The sequence below is a fragment of the Apus apus genome, chromosome 12 (genome assembly GCF_020740795.1).
Source record: "Apus apus isolate bApuApu2 chromosome 12, bApuApu2.pri.cur, whole genome shotgun sequence".
NCBI classification, from domain to species: Eukaryota; Metazoa; Chordata; class Aves; order Apodiformes; family Apodidae; genus Apus; species Apus apus.
In genome coordinates, this window is record NC_067293.1 from 854793 (window position 1) to 875924 (window position 21132).

The 21132-nt window shown below is 53.6% G+C and overlaps 2 protein-coding genes across 2 annotated transcripts; one reads left to right on the top strand and one right to left on the bottom strand.

Moving 5' to 3' along the window:
* Positions 1 to 145: 145 nt before the first annotated feature.
* Positions 146 to 5642, bottom strand: LOC127389692 (glutamine amidotransferase-like class 1 domain-containing protein 3, mitochondrial). Its single transcript, XM_051630435.1, has 4 exons — positions 5479 to 5642; positions 3324 to 3495; positions 2116 to 2317; positions 146 to 931 (listed from the first exon to the last, which is right to left on the bottom strand). The coding sequence occupies exons 1-4, from the start codon at positions 5584 to 5586 to the stop codon at positions 739 to 741; spliced, it is 675 nt and encodes a 224-aa protein (XP_051486395.1). The 5' UTR covers positions 5587 to 5642; the 3' UTR covers positions 146 to 738.
* Positions 5643 to 8321: 2679 nt separating this feature from the next.
* LOC127389752 (uncharacterized) lies at positions 8322 to 17745 on the top strand. The gene is made up of 9 exons (XM_051630570.1): positions 8322 to 8392; positions 9147 to 9260; positions 10668 to 12353; positions 12943 to 13042; positions 13701 to 13849; positions 14008 to 14120; positions 14888 to 14977; positions 15876 to 15998; positions 16465 to 17745. The coding sequence occupies exons 1-9, from the start codon at positions 8332 to 8334 to the stop codon at positions 16657 to 16659; spliced, it is 2631 nt and encodes an 876-aa protein (XP_051486530.1). The 5' UTR covers positions 8322 to 8331; the 3' UTR covers positions 16660 to 17745.
* The last annotated feature ends 3387 nt before the right edge of the window (positions 17746 to 21132 follow it).

The window sequence follows — 21132 nt, forward strand, 5'->3', positions numbered from 1 at the left end:
TTTGATTCTGCTTTCATATTTATGCCCAAGTTTGGGTTTGGACAAATCCCAGCAAAACAAGTGGGATGTGTTGCTGGTGACTTCCTAGATTGTTTTCCCTGCACCTTGGCCAAGCAGCAGCACTAAAAGCACATCCTAATCCTGACTAAAAAGCAACCAGTGACAGCAGAACTCAGCCCATGTATAAAGAGTCAGATTTTATTCAGTAGCAGAACCATGGTTCTTCCCTTTGCCACTCATCCATTGGTGATTGATTCTGGGAGATGGTGCTGAGGAACATGGCTTGGTTGAGTTTAATGGTTGGACCTGATGATCTCAAGGGTCTTTTGAGTCCATCTTCTGTGAGGTGGAGGGATGTGGAGAGCTTGGAAGGCCTGGCAGAGGTGCCTGTGTAAGGACTCTTGGGAAGGGACCATGGTGGGAACAGGTCAGACCCAGTGGTGGCTGCCAGACCCCAGGCAGCCCCTCAGCCCCCCAGAGCCAAGGAGAGTGGCTGTGTTGGGCCCTGTGGAATCCTGACTCAGTGCCTGCTCCACACCTGCCCACAGCCCAGCTGCTGTCAGGAAGGGCTGTCTCCTTGGCAGGACACAACACTTCCGTGGCTCCGGAGCTCTCCCTCCTCAGCAGCCACCAGGAGGCAGATCTCGGTCTGGGTTTGCTGGCTGTGGGTGGGAGGGGAGGGGCGCGCCTCGAGGCTCAGTGCCTGCACTCCAGAGGAGATGGACTCGGGGGCTTTGTTCAGGCAAGCCTGAGCACCTCTTGGACCATTTTTCCAATGCCGTCGTGGACCTGGTGGATGGGGGCGTTGCACATGAAGGCACTGGTGGTCACCAGCCTGTTCTGCACGTCCACGTGGACCTCAGAGACCTGCTTGTTGACGTGTTTGCAGCCGAGCTCCTTCAGGGCCTCGGCAGTCCTGGCGTAGGGCCACCTGCCGGGAGAGCAGGAGAGGCATGACCAGCCTTCAGTGCGTGCAGCATTCATCAAACACAGCAGCCACACGAAGGCCGAGGGGGGAGCTCTGTTGGTTGCACAGGGAGGGGGGTGGTCCCCACGGAAAACCTGCCCAGTAGGATCCACACCTTCTCCTGTCAGAGGAGTTTCTCTGGGATTATAGAACCAGGAAAACCTCCAGATCACAGTGAGTTAAAAATGGGATGTAAGGCCAGAATAAGACCTTGATGTTCCACCATAGGTGTTTCACTACTTGACTCTGCCCACTCCAGGCTCTGGGGTTAGGTTGGGGGTGGCCTTTTCACCTGCTTCCTGCAAGTGAAGGAAGTGGCTCTACTTCCTAGAGCCACTGCAGTCCCTTCCCTGCCACTGGGGGAATTCAGTCACAGCTTTCCCATGGGAATAAGGACAGTTTCCCTCCCTCCTTCTCCTTAACACTCCCAAGTCCTGTGCAACCATCCTGTTCCTACCTAGGATCTGCTCAGCTTTACCAGCCAGGTCTGGTGTCTCTCCTGCCCTGAGCCAAGGGGTGTCTGAGATGGGTGCTGCGTGCATCGGGGAGGCAAACACAAGACTGTGTTTAAAGTGTCCTGGTTTATGCCAGAGTTGTGCCAAGAAATGTACAAAGTACAGGGAAGGCTGCTGGTCCAGCATGCCCAGCCTGCTGACAAGGTCCCTTCCAGGTACTTGAAGAGTTCCTGCTGCCACCTGTGCAGCCCGCAGAGGGGCCCTAGTTACTAATGCTTGGCTCAGAGCCTGTCTTTGGGGGCACTGAATCCCTCTGGTCTCCCTCTCTGCCCCCGGGGACGGGCAGGGCGGATTCCTGCTTCCCAGCCCCCTGACCGTCCCCATCCCATGGGATTCCCGGGCACTTCCCAGCCTCTGGCGCCCTCCTGTGGCCACGTGCCCGCATTACAGGGAGGTCCGAGCTCCAGTGTTAGCAAGAGACAGAGCAGAGGAGCGTGTACATGACACAACCTCTGATTATTTAACTGCCCAGCCAAGGTTAATTTAAAAAGCGTGGATTATTTGTTCAGAGAAGCAACATCCAGCTCCTCTCGAGACTTGAGCTCTCCAGGCAGGGCGCTGGGAGCCCCGGGGAGCCCTGCTGCCCCTGGGGTGCTCGTGCTGGGTTGGTGTTGGTGCTCCCTGGTTACTTACTGCTCACACTCGGTGTCGTGGCCCACGGTCAGCTCACAGCCCGGGAAGATTTTGGCTGCCAGCACTGGGGAAATGCAGCACAGGCCGATGGGCTTCTTGGCAGCATGGAATGCCTTCAGGACATCCTCCACCTCTTTGCAGACAGTGCAGCTCTTGCCCTGGGTAGCCCAAGTACTCAGGTTTTTAGCCACTCCAAAGCCACCTGAGAAAAGAGAAGCAGATGAGACCAGAAGATTAGTACTCCAGGGCAGGGTATTTTCAGTTATTCCTTAGTAGAATGCTAAAATGGATTTGGTGGATGGCACTGTTTGTCCAGCATTGATAAAGGAATTAACAAGAGCCAAGATGAACCTTTGGAAGCTGCCTGCCAGGAGATGAGACATCAAAGCACCTTTCTTGCTTCCCTAGAGAGCTGAAGCAGAGAGGTGCCAGTGCCCTGCTGGGTGCTGTGCCTCTTTTCTGAGTGATGGTGGAACATGCTGGCATGTTTTCACTTGTCTCTTAATCCTTGCTCCAGGCCCAGTCCCTCCCCACTGAAACCCTCGTTGTACTTTCACAACAGATGAGTTGCCAGACTGGCCACCTTCTGTTTGTGAGGCACTCAGGCTCCTCTCCTCATCAGGAGGCAGGTGTGTTGCTGAGGGAGGGGACAGTTTTACACCCAGGAAGAAAAAGCTCAGCAGATGGTACAGAGGATGCTGCCATGGGCTGTTATCTGCCCTCTCCTCTTCGGATCAGCTTCTGCAGGGCCATGTCCTCTGTTAGCACAAGTCCCAGCCAGCACCCAGTGCCAGCACAGATGGCACATACACGGGTGTATGGTGAGAGGACAAGGGGCAATGGTTTGAAGCTTAAAGAAGGGAGATTCAGGTTGGACATTAGGAAAAAGTTCTTCCCTGTACAGCTGGTGAGATGCTGGAACAGGTTGCCCAGGGAGGTTGTGGCTGCCCCCTCCCTGGAGGTCTTCAAGACCAGGTTGGATGGGGCTCTGAGCAACCTGATCTAGTGGGAGGTGTCCCTGCTCATGCAGGGGGGTTGGAACTAGATGATCTTTAAGGTCCCTTCCAACCCAAACCATTCTGTGATTCTGTAAGATGTCCCTCCTCCCAATTCCTGCTTCCAGCTCTGCCCCATTCCTCTCCAGCCCGTGACTCCCATGGTGTCTCTGAGCTGTTCCCAAACCTTTGAGCATGCTGACCCCATCCTACCTGGTATGATCAGGGCATCCAGCCCCTTGACATACAGCTTAGCTAGATCCTTGATGTTGCCCCTGGCTATCCTGGCACTTTCCACCAGCACGTTGCGCTTCTCCTGAGTTGGCTGTCCTTTCATGTGGTCCACCACGTGCATCTGGTCCACATCAGGAGCATAAAGCTCTGCCTGGGGAGGGAGAGGAAAGGTCTGTTATCCTTCAGGCATGTGTCCTAAGCGTGTTAAAGATCATGGGTAGCAAATGAAAATGCTTGAGTTACTTTGTTAGGAATGAAACTTGCTGGTGAACACAGTGACCTGCAGGCTCCCCTGTGTCTGGCAGGGGCTTCAGGTTATTGTCATAGGGAGGAGAAAGAAAGATCTTTTGTAGCTCTGCACAGGAACATTTACCCTGACCTTAGACAATGAGGGTGTTGCTGGGTGAAGGCAAAGAAGCTGGCCCACACTGCCTGTTTCGGGACCTGAAGTACTGGAGAGGGGGCAGTGACTCTTTCCTAGGAAATAAAGGTGTCCCAAGAGCCACTGGTGAAGCCTTTTCTTAGGGGCTTCCATCTGTAGGTGTTGAGGAGGGAACATGGAGGAGATTCTGAGCTCCTCTCCAAGGGCTCCAGTGATAGGACACATGGGAACAGTTCAAAGCTGCACCAGGGGAAGTTCAGACTGGACATGAGGAGGCATTTCTTTGCAGAGAGAGTGGTCAAACCCTGGCCCAGGCTTCCTCAAGGGGTGGCCAATGCCCCAAGCCTGTCAGTGTTTAACAGCCATTTGGACAAGGCCCTCAACGGCAAGATTTAACTTGGTCAGAGGGCTGGCCCTGCAGTAGAGTTGTAGAACCCTTCTAGCTGAAGCAGTCTGTTCTCTGCCACCCTGATCTACCCTGCTGTGCTAATCCTCTGTTTCCCCAGGCATCGTGACCCAAAAGCAGAAGGCTGGAATGACGCCTGAGCTCCCTCCACGGGAGGTCCCCGCCGACCGGGGCTGAGCCCCGGGCAGCGCCGCACGCCGGCCGGAACCGTGGGCTGGTGAGGCAGCACACCGACCTCACCTCTGCGTGGCACAGAATAATTCCAAGTCCCAGGAAAAGGGCTCTGCCCCACAGAGCCGAGGGGAATGCCCCTCAGGGCTTCTCTCCCGCCTCTCCCAGGCTCGCAGAGGGGCCGCGGTGGCTCCGGGCACAGCGGAGCCGCAGGGCCGCCTGTTCCCCCCTCTTCCAGTTCAGCTCACAAGAACTTGTCTATTTTCAGTTTTTAAAAAAAAAGATTAATTTCAAACAGCCCGAAACAGTCTTTTAAACTGAAATACCAAAGCAGAGAGGGGGAAGTGCCAGCCAAAAAGAGCAGAGACCGCCGCAAGGAAAGTCGGTTTCCGAGTCGGGACGCGCTCAGCGCGGAGCAGCAGCTCGGTCCCCCCGCGGGGGAGCAGAGGGTTTTCCAGGCTCCCGAGCTGTGCTCTGTGCTTTGCCTCCCTCCCTGCCCGGCAGTTCGGCTGCTGGGGAGCTCCTCTATTTCTCCAGCAACCTGCAGAGCTCCTGGGGGACAAGTCCCTCCTGCAAGAGGGAGGCTGGAAAGCAGAGCGGGGCGAAAGGAGCCCGAGCTGGGGCGGGAGCTGCCAAGGTGCCTCTTCCCTCTGCCCCCTCCTCTCCCAGTGCCTCTTCCCTCTCTCCCCGCCTCTCCCAGTGCCTCTTCCCTCTGCCCCCTCCTCTCCCAGTGCCTCTTCCCTCTCTCCCCTCCTCTCCCAGAGCCTCTTCCCTCTCTCCCCTCCTCTCCCAGAGCCTCTTCCCTCTCTCCCCTCCTCTCCCAGAGCCTCTTCCCTCTCTCCCCTCCTCTCCCAGAGCCTCTTCCCTCTGCCCCCTCCTCTCCCAGTGCCTCTTCCCTCTGCCCCCTCCTCTCCCGGTGCCTCTTCCCTCTGCCCCCTCCTCTCCCGGTGCCTCTTCCCTCTGCCCCCTCCTCTCCCAGTGCCTCTTCCCTCTGCCCCCTCCTCTCCCAGTGCCTCTTCCCTCTGCCCCCTCCTCTCCCAGTGCCTCTTCCCTCTGCCCCCTCCTCTCCCAGAGCCTCTTCCCTCTCTCCCCTCCTCTCCCGGTGCCTCTTCCCTCTCTCCCCTCCTCTCCCGGTGCCTCTTCCCTCTCTCCCCTCCTCTCCCGGTGCCTCTTACCTCTGCCCCCTCCCTGCTGAGCTGCACCAGCACAGCAGACGCCTCGTGGATCTCGCTCCCGTCGAACACCCCGCAGCCCGCCAGCACCACGGCCACTCGCTTGCCCATGGTCAGCACCGGATCAGGAGGATTCCCCGGAGAGCCCCAACAGTGCTGTGCCTCTCTGTTCACTGCCTGGAGGCTTTTATAGCCCCAGCCCTCCCCCAGGAGCAGGTGGGGCCAGGAGGGCTGGACTGAATTGCTTACTGGCAAGAGGGTTTTATTTCCAGTACCACAGGCAGGGCATGTAAATATTTGTTTCCTCAACTGGCTGCTCCTTTGCAGATCTTCTTCCCAGCACGTTGTCTCCAAAGCCTCCCCAGCTGACATGGCTTGTCCAACAGAGCAGCTGTGTTTTTCCTTCTCAACTGTCCATTTTCCAGCCTATTTCAGACTAAAGTACTGGAGTGTTTGCATGTAAGATGGTAGCAGAGGCAGCCCAGCCAGGGCAGGTATTCAAGCCAGGGCAGGTATTCAAGCCAGGGCATTCCTCTGTGCTCCCTGTTTTTAAATTCTATACTGCATGGACAATCTCAGTCTTTTAACACCCAAGATTTCCTTTCCTATCCTCATACCCCATTTCTCAAGAGCAGATGTTTTGCACTCAGTTGTAGTTGTTTCTTGGCCTTTGGGTCCTTTCCCTTTGCCAGGAAAGTGGTACCAGGAACTGGCAGAGCCCTGACCTCTGCAGGGGCACTTGGCAGCAAGATTCACAACATGTGATGGGGAAAACTCCTTTGCTCAGGCAGAGACTTGTTCTTCCTTGTCCTTAAGATGCTCACCTCTGAGATGGTGATGAACCTCTCTATTTCAGCTTTGCACTGTTGAAATAACTCTTGAGGCTGTCCTGCCATTCTTCAGAGAACAAAACAACACACCTCATGCAGTGTGGTTGGAGAATGTTTTCCAGGGGTTATTTATAAGAAGTTTTCCTCTGGTCTCTATCATATTTGGGAGAGACATCTCTTAAAACTGGTGATACCAGGCACCACATCCTCCTAGCTGCTGCCTACACAGGCAGGAACAAACAGCATGTGAAACAGGACTTGCAATCCAGCTGATCTAACTCTGGCTTTTCCTTTCCATTACTTTTATTCCCCAAAACAGAAATTAAACTGGGAGATACGTGTGGAAACCCCCCCAAAGCCTTGTCACTGTGGTTTGTTTTGGTAGTCAGGGCATTCTAACTGTGGTTTAGAGATGCATTGTTTCCTCTTGCATGGAAAAAGAGCTGAATCATGCTGCAGCCTGAACAGGTAGTGTCTTCCTCCTTCACCTGGTTAGAGAGCAGTCCAGTTAATGATGGAATGAAGGCAGCTGAGGGTCCAAACAAGCTTGCTGCACAACACTTCATTCAGCTCTCACTGCCTGTTGCAAACTGGGGGAGCAGGTTCTCCTTATATCCCCTTATAATCCCAATTACACCCCCTGATATCACTGGGTAGGTGTGAGGGGACAAACCTGGTTTGTTCCAGTGCTTGTTTCCTCATGTAATAAGGCCTCTCTCAACAGACACGTTCAACCTAGAGACCTATTTGCAATAAACATATTCTTGATAAATAACACTTTTCAGCTGAGATACTCCACCCTGGAAGGCAGTGTCTGCAGACCTTTATTCCATGAATCACAGGGTAACAGAGAAGGGGCTGCCAAGAGGAAGATCCCAGCTTGCTGCTGTGGGGCCTCTGCTCATCCTGGAGCAGCCCAGTATATCAGTGTGAAGCTCTTTCCACTGCTCTGCATCTTCTCTGACCTCTCAGGAGGCTGAGGGTGGAATATACCTTCATGGAAATAGCTCCTGCCCTGCTGCAGTGCACACAAACAGAACGATGGAGGAACCTACAGAAGGGCAGGCAGGTCTTGCCCCTGTTCCCATCAAAGCTCTGTTAGCTCTCACAGAACAGTTCTCTGCCTAATTCCCACTTGATGTATGATCCAACCTGATCCCAAGGCCAGTGTCCACTGCTTTCTGCAGCCTCTTCTGCTCTGGGAAGGGCCATTGTGTCCTGATCATGTGTTCCCCGTGGGAAGCAGCAGGAAGCTGTGAACAGGTCCTTCACATCACCTTTGGGATACAGCAGCCAGCATGGCAAGTACTGGCACTCACCCCTGCGTGTGCAGTTCCCCTGGGAGGCAGGAAGGCCCCTCTGGATGATGGGCTCCAGACTCCATGTTTGCATGGACATCTCACGCATGAGAACCACTTGGCAGGAGCTCCCTGGGAGCTGGGTGGGATGGATCTGGAGTGACACGTGGACAGAAGTCACCTTTAAGGGAACGGCACTGAACCTGCCCTGGGTCTGCCCAGCTCAGGACGGTGCTGCCAGGCATTCAGAGCTGTGACAGGGACAAACAGCAGGACCGTGGCCAGTGTTGAGAGAAATAGCTAATCCTCAGGGGAGCTCCTGGGCTTGCAAAGCACTTGTTTGCTCCAGCAGGATGGATGCTTTTTAAAAAAAACCACCACCTTAATAATTTTAACCGGTGTGATTTCCTCACTGGCAGCAGCAAAAAGGCAGTAGCAGCAATAAACCCTCATCGTTATTTTTTCACGTGTCTTTTTTAACAAGGATTAATCACCAGTAAAACGAAGAGGCCCCTGGGGGAGCTCCCGGCGACCCGCTGACTCAGACTGACATTTGTGGCAGCGAGGAGCTCGTTTGCATTTCCTCCCGCATGCAGAAAGGAACACTCACAGAAGACGTTTGTAGGGAAAAGGGGTGGAGAGCAGGGAGGAACGCCGGCCAGCCGAGTGGTTTGGTTATAAAGAGCTAGGGAGGCAGGAGAGGCAGCAGTGGAGCTGAGCGCTGGGCCATGGCAGGCGGGAGGGCTGAGTCACTGCATTCCTGCTCCGCACTCCTGGGCATGTCCGCAGGTAGGGACCAGCTTCTTGGCGTGGGAAGATGGGCTTGGGACTAGTTCCCATGGACAAACCCCCCCCCCCCCCCCCCTTTTTTTTTTTTTTTTTTTTACACATGGGGGCTAAGGAGTCTGTTTGTTGTGAATCCTCTCTGCCCGGGTGCAGCTTCTGGATCCAGAGATCCCTGCGCCTCTTTTCGGCAGCCAGCAAAGTGTTTGTCTTGGCTTTCAAGTGCTGGCCTCAACTTCTGTACTCGATCCGTCCTGGGTGGGAAGCAATTCAAAACTTTCTGGGAGTCATTTTCGTAACTGGTCTTGATTTAGATGCACCTTCCTAGCCTCCTTTTCCAGCCCTTTCCCTGCAGCTCTGCTCTCTGTGCTCCCTCCCTCTGCTTTGCTCCTTCGTTGCGTTTCACCTGTGGAGCCCCTGGTCATTTCCAGGGTTTTCTGCAGGCACAAGGTGGTGGGATTATCTGCTGCTCTGGCTGCCTCCTGTGCCACTGGACTCAGAGCTGGTTTTTTACGTTCTTCTGACAACGGGGGAGCACTTTCAAACATGATTAAGTTCAAGTTTCTTAAAACTAGGCAACCAGAAAGAGGTGAGACCTTGGACACAAACCAAGTTGCCACACACCCCCCAGCTCCTTAGATTTTAGTATTTTCACATCTTCTACTTATATTTTTTTCTGTATTCCCTGTTCTTGCCACTCTGGTTCTTTCCTGCTTTTCTGGGCAATGTTTACAAGCTCTTTCTTTTTTTCCACACCCAGGATCCCTCCTGCTGGCAGTGCATTTCTACAGCTTGCCCAGAGCCACCCCTCTGATCCCCAGCACAGCTCTAGGAGTCCTTCTCTTGATTTTATCATCTCTTTTGGCCTATGCAGGTAAGACTCAGAGGATGGCCAGCTCCAAGGCCTCCCCCTTCTGCAGCTCTGCATGAATTTGTTCTCCAGGTTTATACAAACATTGGCAGCCAGACCCCTGAGCTGTTCTCCTAGAGGAGCAGGTCCTCAGTTTTTCCCAGCATAGGCTACCAAAGCCATCAGTGTTAGTTTTGAACACGTGCTTTACCAGGATCTCTGAGTTTTCACAGGATTTTAACAGTTCCCAGGCTTTCTGAGAGAACTTTAGGCACCCAAGGATTGAAAAGTCAGTGTGTGACACACGTTGTCAGTGTGTGAATGCCAAGAGACCTGTTCACCTGAGAGAAAAATTCACTGGCTGTAACAAAGTCCACACTTTTTAGAATGAATGCTGAGTTATTTCTCCTTTTTAGCTTTGAATGATAAGGATGTGAAAATCCAAGATTGGATGCTGGTATTTTTTCCTCTACAAAGCAGACAGCCTGGGAGAGACACAACATCTTTTGACCCATAAAACATAGGACCACCTCTTCTCCCAGTCAGTGGTGGCACAAAGCACTAGCAGAAAGCACTTAGAAGTGGCTGTTTTGATGGGACCATCTGGAATGGACCACTGGGCAGGTGATGTTTCACTGCTGGTGGGAATCAACAGCCTCCTACCACAGGCAGGAATTTCTCTGCTCCCTTCTTCCAAGAGATGCCTGCTGGTGTGGTTGCAGTCCCTTGTAACCCGGGGCCTCGTTCAGCAGAGCTTTTCCTTCCCCTCCCAGCTTGAGTCTGGCTCAAAGCTGCACCAGTTTGAGGGAGGGGAGAAGCCCAGGTCCATTGCAAGGAAGGGAGCTTCCAGCCCTGCCTGTGCTGGTCAGTGTCCTCCCACCATGAGGGAGGAAAGCGTAGCAGGAAAAATAAGGCACTCGGTGATACTGCTGAGGGTAGCAGGTGGCTTCTATTCCACTTGAAGTGTTTTAAATCAAGGTCTCTGTCATTTTGGGGACCAGGATACCAACCAGGGTAGCTCTTGAGAGGAAGGAGTTTTGTGATTCTGGGAAGGCCCAATTATTTATGGGGATCCAGCAGGTTGTATGACACCTGTGGATCAAGCCTTGGACCTGGCAGCTTGCAGCAGGAGCACAACAAACCACCAGGCAACCCAAAAGAAAGAGGTGTCAGGACTTCGTTTTCATTAGCCTGTTGTGGTCTTGGTTTTGAGTCTTGTAGGCGCCACGAGGGAGGCAAGACGGTGGCGTGGTGCCTGGCATGGTGCAGACCTGCTCAGCTCCTGGCAGCTCTGTCAGCAGGCCCTGTGCAGCTCCACGGTGGTCGTGCCCCAGCACAGCCTGTGCCTGTCGCTGCCTCTCCCAACCACCACTTCCCACGCCCTGCTGTCTCTAAATCCCGGTCCTGTCTCCGCTGCCATGTGTTCCACAGGGGTGTGGAGAAGCCCACGGAATGCCTCCCTGTTGGTGTCCCTCTGCCTGACCGTCTCGGTGTGCTGGTGTGGCTACGGAGTCATCTTCATCCTGGGAGGGCAGGACGTTCTGAAGGGCGTCGATGATGTCCGCAGTGCCTGGGTGCCTGGCCTGGTCACCTTTGCTGTGGCCCTGCTCAGTATCTCAGTGGTGGGCTTCCTGTGCAGGGAGGTCATCCTGGCCATAATTGCTTCTGCTCTCTCACTTGCCAGTGCTCATGAAGTTGCCTTGCATTACAGCGCAGCTTTTGGTTCCTCTGCTGTGGCTTGCAATTACATGGTTGTCTGCTTGGCTGGTGCTTACTTTGGTCTGGGGAGGATTCTTTACTTCCTAACCAAAGAGAAAATTGCCCTCCCTGGCACAGATCTGGCCAAGAAGAAGACCCATGAGCAGATCCAGCCCAGCAGTGGCAGCGTGAATCATTTTGCAGCCACAGGTCTGATCCTGAACATGCTGTCTGCCAGTGTCTTTGGCTGCAGGCTGCTGGGGGTCACTGCCAGGCTGTCTGTGGGCCAGGTGCCCTGGCTGTGGGCAGCTGGGCTCTACCAGCTGGGCATCTGTGTTTTATCCTACCGTGCAATGGATGTGCTGGGGGCCACCTTCTTTGGTTTCACTTCCATCCTGAAATTTGCTGGAGGCTATTCCCTTCTCTACCCTCTCTGGCAGCCAGAGGAGCCATCTTTCCCTACTCCATTCCTGGTGGTTTTCTCAGTCCTTTTTGTGGTCTTGGCTCTCTTTCTCACCCTCAGGAGCCCCGTGGATGGCCTGTACTTGCTGTTCTATGTGGCCTACTGCATTGCCTTAGCTTGCAGTCCCAAGGGGTTTTTTGAAGGTGGTCCCCAAGGCGTGGACGTGGCCATCTTTGTGGCCTCAGCCTTGATGACTCTGATTCACCTGTACAATGGGAGAGCAGGTGCCAAGATCCCCACAGGGAAGGCTGCTGTCAAGGCCCTCCTTGCTCGCAGCACTTTCCTGAAGCTCCGTGAGGGATCGGACCTTCACGCTCCCTACCTGGGCTATTCCAAGTATGCAGATGCAGAAGTCCTGGGCTATGCGTGCAGTGTCCTCGCCTCCTTTGCCATCACAACGTCAGGGGACCCCCAGACACCCCTTGCCACTGTGGTCATTCCATGGGTGGTGGTAGCTGGTGGGATCCTTCAGCTTCTCAGCGGCTCGGTGGCCTTTGCTCGGGGTAAAACCTTGGAGAGCAATGCCTTCATTCTCTATGCTGTCATGTGGATCATCTGGGGCCTGACAAGATATGGTGGCCTCTATGGCACTGCCAGGAGCTTCCATGCAGCTGTAGGCATCGTTGCCTTCATGCTTTTCAACGGCTTCATTGTCTTCTGCACCCTCTTCTTAAACATCGCCTGGTTCTTTTACTCCCTCACTTTCTTCCTCGTTGCTGCCAGCTTCCTGCTGGACACCATCCATGCCCTTCCAGCTGGCTATGACCTTGCTGCCACGCTCATCTTTGGTCTGGTCAGCTTCTACTGCTTCCTGTCTGCCCTTTGCAGCAGCATCTTGGAGGGTTCCTGCTTACCCATGGGGAGGCCCCTCGTGCAGCTTAGTGGTGTGGGGGGAGGAATGACCAGGTGCCCTCACCTGCCTGCCAGGAAAGCTTCTTCAGTCAAGAGAATTGCAGGTAAGGGGAATAGGCTACAGTGTGTGTGAGTGGGGGGCTAAATTCTGGGAGGTTTTGTAGCAAAACCTTATTAAAAAAGCACATTTTTCCGATCCAGATGTGGAAGGCATGATAGTCTGGTGACATTTTGATGAAGTGGGCCAAGTTACAAGAGTCATTAGAAGATAAATATGGGGTCAAGAGGACCAGTTCCTTGTCAGGAGCTGCGTTGAGCAGTGAATTTGCTGCTGTCTCTCCTGTATCATACCCCTGTCTGCTCAACCAGTCTGAGATCCATGAGTCCTCCAGGCTGGGGCTACCACTGCAAGCTTTGTGCAGAGGGAGCAGGGCAAGTGCAGGGTGCTGGCTCTCTCCACAGGGCTGTGTGGCTCCTGGCCCTGACGAACGTGGCCCAGAACTCCCCTAAATGCCAGTAATTCTCTGGGATGAGAGCCTTAAAGTGCACTGTCAGAGGAGATGCTTTGTTCGTTGGGAAGAGGGAGGGGAGGAGGGCACCGAGTTGTCTGTTTTGTCTGGGCCAGCTCTGCTGGGAATGACAGCCCCTCGCTTGGAGTCACTCAAGGGTTCTGCCCTGTTCACATGCCAACAGACATCCTGAAGAATGGAGGGACCTGTGGCATCCCCACGGACACTGTGTACGTGCTTGTGGCAGCCTGCAACCGGCCTGATGCCGTGGAGAAGGCTCACCAGTGAGTAGCTGTCCTGCTGCCCAACCAGGGCTTCTGGGCTGGTCCAGAGGACTTAGAGCTGCTGCTGAGCACTGGCCAGAGCAGCCATGGAGAGCAGAGAGACACACCTCTTGGCTTTCATGGGGACAGCAAGGTGGTGAGCCTGGGGGAGGAGAGCTGCATAAGGAGAGGAGACAGTTGAGCTGCAGTCGTCTCCTGTGAGAGCGAAGGTTTCTGGTGGGTGATGGAGCCAGGTTGCTTGGGTATCACAAAGAAACCCAAAGAAGTGACAAATGGGACAGGGGGTCGTTGTACGTATTTGGAGGTGCCTGTTGCCACAACCAAGCCCCTCTCATGTTCAACACAAGCCTCACTTTTGTGAGCAGCTGGGACCCCTTGTACTGGTGGCGCTTCCTTGAAACTGGGGCTACTGGGACTTCATCATATCACTGAGCAGGAAGCTAAAACCTTGATTTGGAGTTGGCTTCCCTGGGTGGGAATAGTCCTTAATGTCCCTTCCTGCCAGTGGACAGTCCTACTTTTACTGCAGACTGGTGGCCTGGGGCAGAGCCTACACACCTTGTCTCAGCTCTGCCCCAGGCCAACACAAATTTTCCCTTTTAGCTTGAAAATAAATCCCTCTCCTACTTCCAGGCTCATTTTTCCTGCTTCTTTCCAGCTCCAAGCGCCAGGCTCAGGATCGCCCCATGTCACTCTGGATTTCTAGCCTAAAGCAACTGGAACCTGCAAAGCATTTGTTCAGTCCCCTTCTCTGGGACTTCATGGAGGCTGCCTGGCCATCTCCTATCAGCTTGGTGGTTCCCAGAGGTGAGGATGGGCTCTTACTTCCAGGCTCTCTGGAGAGCTCTGGCTTTGAAGCTCCAACTTTACCTCCCAGATCCCTGCAACGCCCCGAGCTCCGTGGGGATATTTCAGGTGAGGCTGTTGTGTCCAGACTGATGTATGTGTCACTCTTCCTGGTGCAGGTGAATGGGTGGACTTCCTGGGAATGAAGGACTCAGCTCAGTACGTGGGCACCCAGCAGAGCGTTGCCATCCGCATCCCCGACTGCTCTGTCACCACACACCTCATCGACCTGGTGAGCAGCCTCCTCCCAGCAGGGCTGGCCACCAGACCCGGCCATTCCTCTGCCTCCTGGCCACCCAGGGCCTCTGGCCTGCAGAGGGGAGAAGGACAGGGAGAGGCTGGAACATTCCATCAGCCGTCTTGGCACGTCAGCTCTCCTCCCTTTGTCCTTCTCTCCATGGAGTGAGGGTCCTAGAGTGTCCTGACAGGTCTGGGGAGTGAGAAGTGCTGCAGTGAGTCGCTCCTGCAAGAGAAGTACCATGAAGAAGGGGTGGGCCATTCAGGCAGCTGGTACCTGGTTTTATTGCAGAAAAGGGGGCATAAGGAATAACCAGCAGATCAGAAAGCCAGAAAAGATGTAATTACTAGAGACCTGGTCTGGTTTCCCACATGCAGCACTTCTGTTGCAAGCACGGGCTTATCTGAAGCCAGAATAACTTCAGAAGGTCCAGAATGATCCTGTGATTCCGTGAAAATGTGGCCAGAGGATCTGTGGTACCCTGTGTGTCCTGCTCATTTCTAGGACACATTGTAGGGCTTTGGCAGTTGCTGTTGCTGGAAAATGGAGTGTTCTTTCCTGATCCACACCAGTAAACCCCAGTTCAGAAGGGGGTTAGTCACCCCTGCAGATCAGGTGGGACTGCAGTTGCCTAGGAAGGGTGTCTGAACCTGGGTGGCTTTAGAGTCACAGAAATTCACGAGTGAAGTTCAGAGCTCAGGTCATCTGTTCCATGCAGCAAAACCAGCTGAGAGCTTTTGTTCCCATCTTCCTGTCCCCAGGTTGGCCCCATTGCTGTCACGTCCGCCAACCCGACGGGAGAGGCAGACACCACACACCACAACCAAGTGTATGCCAAGCTGGGGGACAAGGTAACTGGGGCTCTGCCTTCTCATCCTGCTGGTCCCAGGAGAGGTGGGGAGGGCAGAATGCAACCACTTGGTTTCCAGTAGGCAAATCCATGGATGATATCAAGAGCCTGGGAAAGCACCTTGGTAAAAACAAACATCTCATGGACACTCCTCGTGTTGGTGTCACAGTGAAGGGACCAGTGTAAAATACAGAACTTGGAGGGAAACCAAAACTCTTCTGATTTATACAGTATAGTTAGAGCTTAGCAATGTGAGTCAGTTCATCTTCCAACATGGCATGATATGAGCAAGAAAAAAAGTGCTTCTTTGCCTCTCAGCAGCAGTAAAACCACTGCTCCCTGGACACACCAGGGCTCCAGCTGGCTCTGAGCTGCCAGAACACAGGGGATTCCCATCTGAAGCTTAAGCTGGTCTAAAACTGGTGCCAAAGTTCTAGACTATTCCTGGCTCTTTGAACTATCACACCTTCTGGCAGTGCAGTGTCATGGCCATGCTGCCCTTCACTTCCCTGCTCTGTCCCAGGTGTCCTCCATTTGGTCCCTTTGTGGCAGCTTCTGTGAGGGCAGCTTTCAGCACAAGGTGGTACAAAGCTTCCACCTCTGACTCCTCAGAAATCTGGTTTTCTACACATCTGCTGTGTGGGTGGGACTTCTGCAAAGCTCCTCAGGTGCTGTAAACCTGTCTTTGCAGGACTGCCAACCCCCACCCCAAAGAGCTCTCTCTCTTTTTGCTTTCATGAAGTTCATTCACCACATTCAGCCCTTAGTGTCAATACAGAGGGGCAGGAGGGAGCAGAGCTGCCTTTGATAATAACTACCTGCTGCTGAGGGGGGGAAACTGCCCCCTCTTTTCCCAAGTGCCTGAGGGGACCTGGGCGTGAACATGTGTTGCTCTTCAGGTGGATGCAGTTCTTTGTGATGGGCCTTCTCCAGAGAATATTGCCTCCACCGTGGTGGACTGCACCAAAATTGACAGTGGGCACATAGGGTTCTTCAGAGTTGGCATCATCCCCAAGTCTCAGGTAAAGGCATCTTGATTTTATTTCTGCTCCCTTTCTCCGTCTCCAGTAAGTGGGTCTCAGGTGGGGGGGGGTTTCCTAGTCCCACAAGGAGGTGAAAAAATCTGTGATAGCCTGAGGGGTTGTCACAGGGTGGTGTGGAAGGGCAGAATGACAGAGCTCCGTGAACCTGGGTCCAGGTGGTCTTGCCTGGGTCCTGGCCCTGCCTCTGGAGCACCACTGCCCCATGCTGTGCTGAGCACAGAGACTGATTTGTTCATAGAAGGAGCTCTGAGATCCCAGGTCACGGACCTCTGTGGGGCTGGCTCTCCATTTACACCTCTGAGCAGACAGAAGAGCTTGGTGTGACCCCAAGGCTGAGCCCAGAAACAGTCTGCAAGAGCACAGGGCATTGCTGCAATAGCTGGAGGAGATCCTGGTGCTGTCCTCAAAGCACCAACCCACTCACACCTGCATTTACTAATTCCAGGTGCTGCAGATACTGGAGCAGGTGCAGAAGAAGCACACGTTGGTTCCTAACAGCGGCACCTGCACCACAAAAGGCCCGGAAGAAGATGGGAATCGTGGCCATGCTGTGCAGAATGGGGTGGGCAGGGCTGCCCCAGGGGAGGCTGTGCCAGGACAGTCCCCCCAGGGCGGCCACCAGAACCACACTCGCCTCTGACCCTGCATCTCACAGTGACCTGCTCACCTGGGGGGCTGGACCATGACTTACAGGTCACGTTGGGGAACGGGAGAGGGTCTCCCAGCCGCAGGGGTGACTCCTCATCTTTCTATGGATACTGCTACAATATCCCCGTGCAGAGCTGACTTACAAACCACGGTCACCCAGAAGGAAAACCTCCCCCGAGGGGGGGCCGGCACCTTCCCCTGAGGATCAGGTGTGGCCGCAGCAGGTGGCAGCCTGGCCTCAGAGCAACAGCTCCAGCCCTCCTGCTGGGACTTCATACCTGCAGCCCGGGCCAGAGAGCAAGGGGAAGTGTTTCATCATCACACGTTGAGGGAAAAACACTGCATGACCCTTGAGGTGGGAGCAGGGAGATGCGTTCGGGTGCTGTGCTGGTGAGGACGGGGGCTCGGGAGCTGGGGCTGTCTGCTGTGTCTGCTCCAGATGGAGGCCACACACCCTAACCCTAAAAAGAAAAGCCATCACCTGAGGTGCCGATTTCTGTATTTTACTGTCAGTGTCGGGGTGGAATTCTGATTTTGATGACTCCTTAGAAGTTCTGGAGCATTCGGCCGCTCCCCCCTGTGTTACCTGAGGCAGAGGAGGAGTTGCAGGCCAGTCCCCTGCTCTGCAGCCGAGGCTGCTCTGCTGCCTTTCCCCCAGGTTTGGCACAGGGTGGGAGCTTGCCGACCAGGAGGAGGTGAAAAGCAGCTTCAGACCAAGGTGAGGAGTTTTCCTTGGCGAAGACTGCCTGGCTGTGCCGCGAGTGGCTTGTTTAGCCTCTGAAAACTGCTGCTCTCATTCTTACCTGACTCGGGTGCAAGGTGCTGATCAAACTCCAGCTGAAACCAGTGACTTGGTTCGTTGGTTTCACCTGAAGTTCTGCTGGAACTTGAGCATAAATACGGTGCAGTCAGGGAAGCTCAGCTTCTCTGAACCATGGCAAAAGCAGGTCTGCTCAGCCTGTTCTTGCAGACCTGGCAGCCTTCCTGCAGAGAAATAAGATGCCAGAAAACAGTCTGTTGAATAATTTTGCTCGTCTACTTACTGTATCTCTCTGGAGTTTATTAAAACTGGTTTTTAGGAAGCAATAAAATATTTTCAATAAACAGTCTCATGTCACACAGGGCTGTGCCATCATCTGTGACAAGGACCTGGAAAAATCCTCTGGGTCACCAGGTTATGGATTTCAGCACAGCAGGATTCCTGGCTGGGCATGAAGGATCTTGGGAGGGAATGAAATTGCATCACTTCCCAGGCTGGGGAAGAGGAGGGAGGAGAAAGTCACTCTTACCATGACCCCTGGTGCCAGCTGCCTTGCTAGGGAGTCCTCAGGAGCTCCTCCACACCAGGGCTGCATTTTGCCCCTTAACTCATTAAAAAAACAAAACCAAAACAACAAACCAAAGCCATAAACACTGAAATCTGAGAGAGTTTGGTAAAAAGCATTCATCTGGAGAGGTGCTGGAGCCTCACGAAGCCTTTTGCTGGGGGAAAACAGCCCTGGCTTCAATATACCTGGGCTGCTGCCACCCCGAGCTGCAAATAGTGACACAATTCAGTGTCCCACCAGGTCAAGGTAGCTTTAAATTTCTTCCCAAAATTTCACTTTCTCACTGTGGTGCTTGTTTCCTCCAGAAAGTCTTGATCATGGAATCAGGGCGCTGGGAGAACAGGCTGGGGAACCATTTCTCCCTTTGCAGAGCGAGGTGCAAGACAGGGAGATATTTCGTGTAATTCAGTCCTTATTTTACCCCACCTGCAGCTCTCCTGTGCACAAGCAAACTGGAGATAATTAGCTCAGGGAGGAAGAGATTGAAAGGGGGTGTTTCAGTGTCATCAAGGCAAACAAAGGAATTCAAATATTTCCAGAATTTTCCCAACATTCAAAATTTCCCAACATTCAAAAATCACTTTTAAAGAGAAGAGGAGAGAGAGGACAAGCCACTGCTTTCAGTAGCAAACCCAAACCACGTCAGTGTGAAGCTGTTGAGACAAACATTTAAACTTTTCAGCATAATTTCTGAGGAATCACAGATCAAACCAGTTCTGAGGTATTGACAAGAACTTACAAAATATTTTCATCACTTTAAAAATGCAGCCTCCTCTGAGGAGGGCTGGGAAACCATTTCCGACCAGAACCTACAGAGGAGACTCTGAGGTGTCCTTCTGGTGCTGTTCCTCCTGACCTGCTCGGCAGGAGGGAATTGCTGGGGTGCAGTGTAGCAGGGGAGAGGGACAGAAGAGGACTTGGGGTCCTCAGGCCTCCATCGCAGGAGTTTGAAGCGACCAAGGGAAATCTGAGAAAGGCCAATTTTGGTGGCATTGTCAGTGACTCAGAGGCCTTCAGGCCTGAGGAGTCATCCTGGGAGACAAAATAATCTCATGAATGGGCCTCTTTGTGAAACAGGCAACACTTAAACTCCACTGGGAGTGAAAACAACCCAGGAAGAAGGGCTGTCCCACCTTGATTTTGCCCTTTGTGGTGTCCAGACATCCGTGTCAATGGAAAAATAAAAAAAGAATGGAAAATAAGTAAGTGTCTTTTCCAGTCGCAGGCAGAAACCAGCTCACCCTTCTGAGGACAGAGCTGGGCCGTAGGAACAGGAACTGACTCAACGACATCTTTGAGGGTGCTTGTTGGTCTAGAGGGTGGACCTGATACCTGCAGCGGGGAGGAAAGGGCAGTGCAGCCTTGGGGTGCCCCGAGACAGGGCAGAGTCAGGGCTGTCCTTCACCACCTCCAGCCTGGAGGATCACCAGGACTGGGGGTTCTGGAGGGACACAGTCCTCTCCTCTTTGGCTCCTGCTCCCCGAATATGAAAGCCAAAGCCCTATAGCTTGGGATGGGCCGTGAGGCGGAGGTGAAGGCAGAAGCAAAGTCCTGCTTGCTTGGGTGGTGATCAGAGCAAAACCCTTTGATCTTGGCCCAGTTGAGGGCACAGCATCTGAACGCACAGCTTGTGGAGAGTTTCTGGGACACTCACCTGGCTGCATTCCTCCTGGTAACCCACCCCGCGACCTCCGGGGTTTACGGTTATCGCTGCACAATGACCAGATAGTCTGGTTTGTTGTTTTTCAGGGAAATACCAAGAACAACAAAGCAGCAGCACGTTTCAGGGTCCTGGGCCAGATCTCCATCGGCTCCACCAGACACAGCTTGGGGTTCCACACCTGCCTGTCCCTCCAGCTTCCCACTGCCTCTGGCCACACTTCAGCAGATGTAATAAATACCTCAGCTGAAAAGCCCTGCTGAAGGGCTGGGAAGTGTTAGTTCTTGTGAGAATCACCTTTTCATTCCCTTTTGGAGAACACAAAAAGATCTTGGTTGTGTTGTTGTCTCTTCTTAGATACCAAAAAAAGCAGGAATATCAACAAATTCTTCCTCTCTGGCCATGGGGCAGATGTCAGGGCTGGGAGAGTCATCCTGGGTAGAGATGTCTGTCTCAGCAGCTGTAGAACAGAGACACTGCAGCCCCTTGAGGACCAGCCATGCCCAGGCACCTTTGAGGAACCTCATGTTCTCCACATACTGCTGTAGAAGCAGAAAAGTCTTTGACCACCCTACCAGGCAGCTCTCGGAGGAGCAGGGTTGCAGGGTCACATCCCAAGTTCAGAGATGTTCTCTACCTGAGCACCTCCGTTCTCAGACCCAACCTTTCATCCCATCCACCCAGCAGGAGGTAACGTGGGCCTGTCATGGTGAGATGCTTATTGCAGAGTTTCAGTAAACAGCCAGCTCTGACTTCCTTCTCGGACACACCACCAGTTACAGGAGGTGCTACAGAAACCTTTCTCTTTTGGTTTGACTGCTGGTTCACACCAAACAATGGCTCTTTGTCGGCTGACTTGATGATGGCTGCATAGAGCCAGTTTCTCACTGTTACAGGTTCCACCCCTGGTGACAACACCCTAAAATAGCAGGATGTGCCCAGATTTCCCTTCAGAGCCTGGAGGGTGGGGAAGTACCAGCAGCACTGGCTCTGCCCCTCACCAAGCTCACCTTATCTCCTCAAAACTCCCGTCATTCCCCCAACTGCCTCTGGCATCCTTCCCCTTGCTGAAGATTATGTCCTCCCTCACTAGGTTATCAGATCTCCCACGACCCAGGGGGCACCACAGCCCCCATCCTCCTTCTTACCACCTTCTACAACTGCCCCAGGCCCTCCTTGCCCACGGCTGCCAGCAGCTGTGTCCCCTTGCAAAATAAACCAAGCGGTCACACAGGAGTCTCTGGTGGGAGACACAAGAGGCTTGGTGGTGATGCAAGGATGCTGTCACTCTCCAGGTGTTGGTGCCTGGGTCACGGAATGGGCCTGTCCATGGAGAGCAGGATGGTCATGACCTAATGTTCCTTTCCCCAGGCTCCAGCAACTCTCCTGGAATGAGCCTTCAGCAAAGCAGAACATCTCGTAACGGAGAACACGGCGAGAGGCGTTTGGCTTTGGGAAGGACCCTGACAACAGGCCC

Excerpts from the sequence above, each read along its gene's own strand:
- LOC127389692 (XM_051630435.1), bottom strand. The coding sequence starts at position 5,586 with ATGGGCAAGCGAGTGGCCGTGGTGCTGGCGGGCTGCGGGGTGTTCGAC. Across the intron at positions 2,318-3,323 it reads GGATGCCCTGATCATACCAG|GTGGCTTTGGAGTGGCTAAA; the intron begins GTAGGATGGGGT and ends CTCTTTTCTCAG. Across the intron at positions 932-2,115 it reads CACGACACCGAGTGTGAGCA|GTGGCCCTACGCCAGGACTG; the intron begins GTAAGTAACCAG and ends CTCTCCCGGCAG.
- LOC127389752 (XM_051630570.1), top strand. The coding sequence starts at position 8,332 with ATGGCAGGCGGGAGGGCTGAGTCACTGCATTCCTGCTCCGCACTCCTG. Across the intron at positions 9,261-10,667 it reads ATCTCTTTTGGCCTATGCAG|GGGTGTGGAGAAGCCCACGG; the intron begins GTAAGACTCAGA and ends TGTGTTCCACAG. Across the intron at positions 14,978-15,875 it reads ATGCCAAGCTGGGGGACAAG|GTGGATGCAGTTCTTTGTGA; the intron begins GTAACTGGGGCT and ends GTTGCTCTTCAG.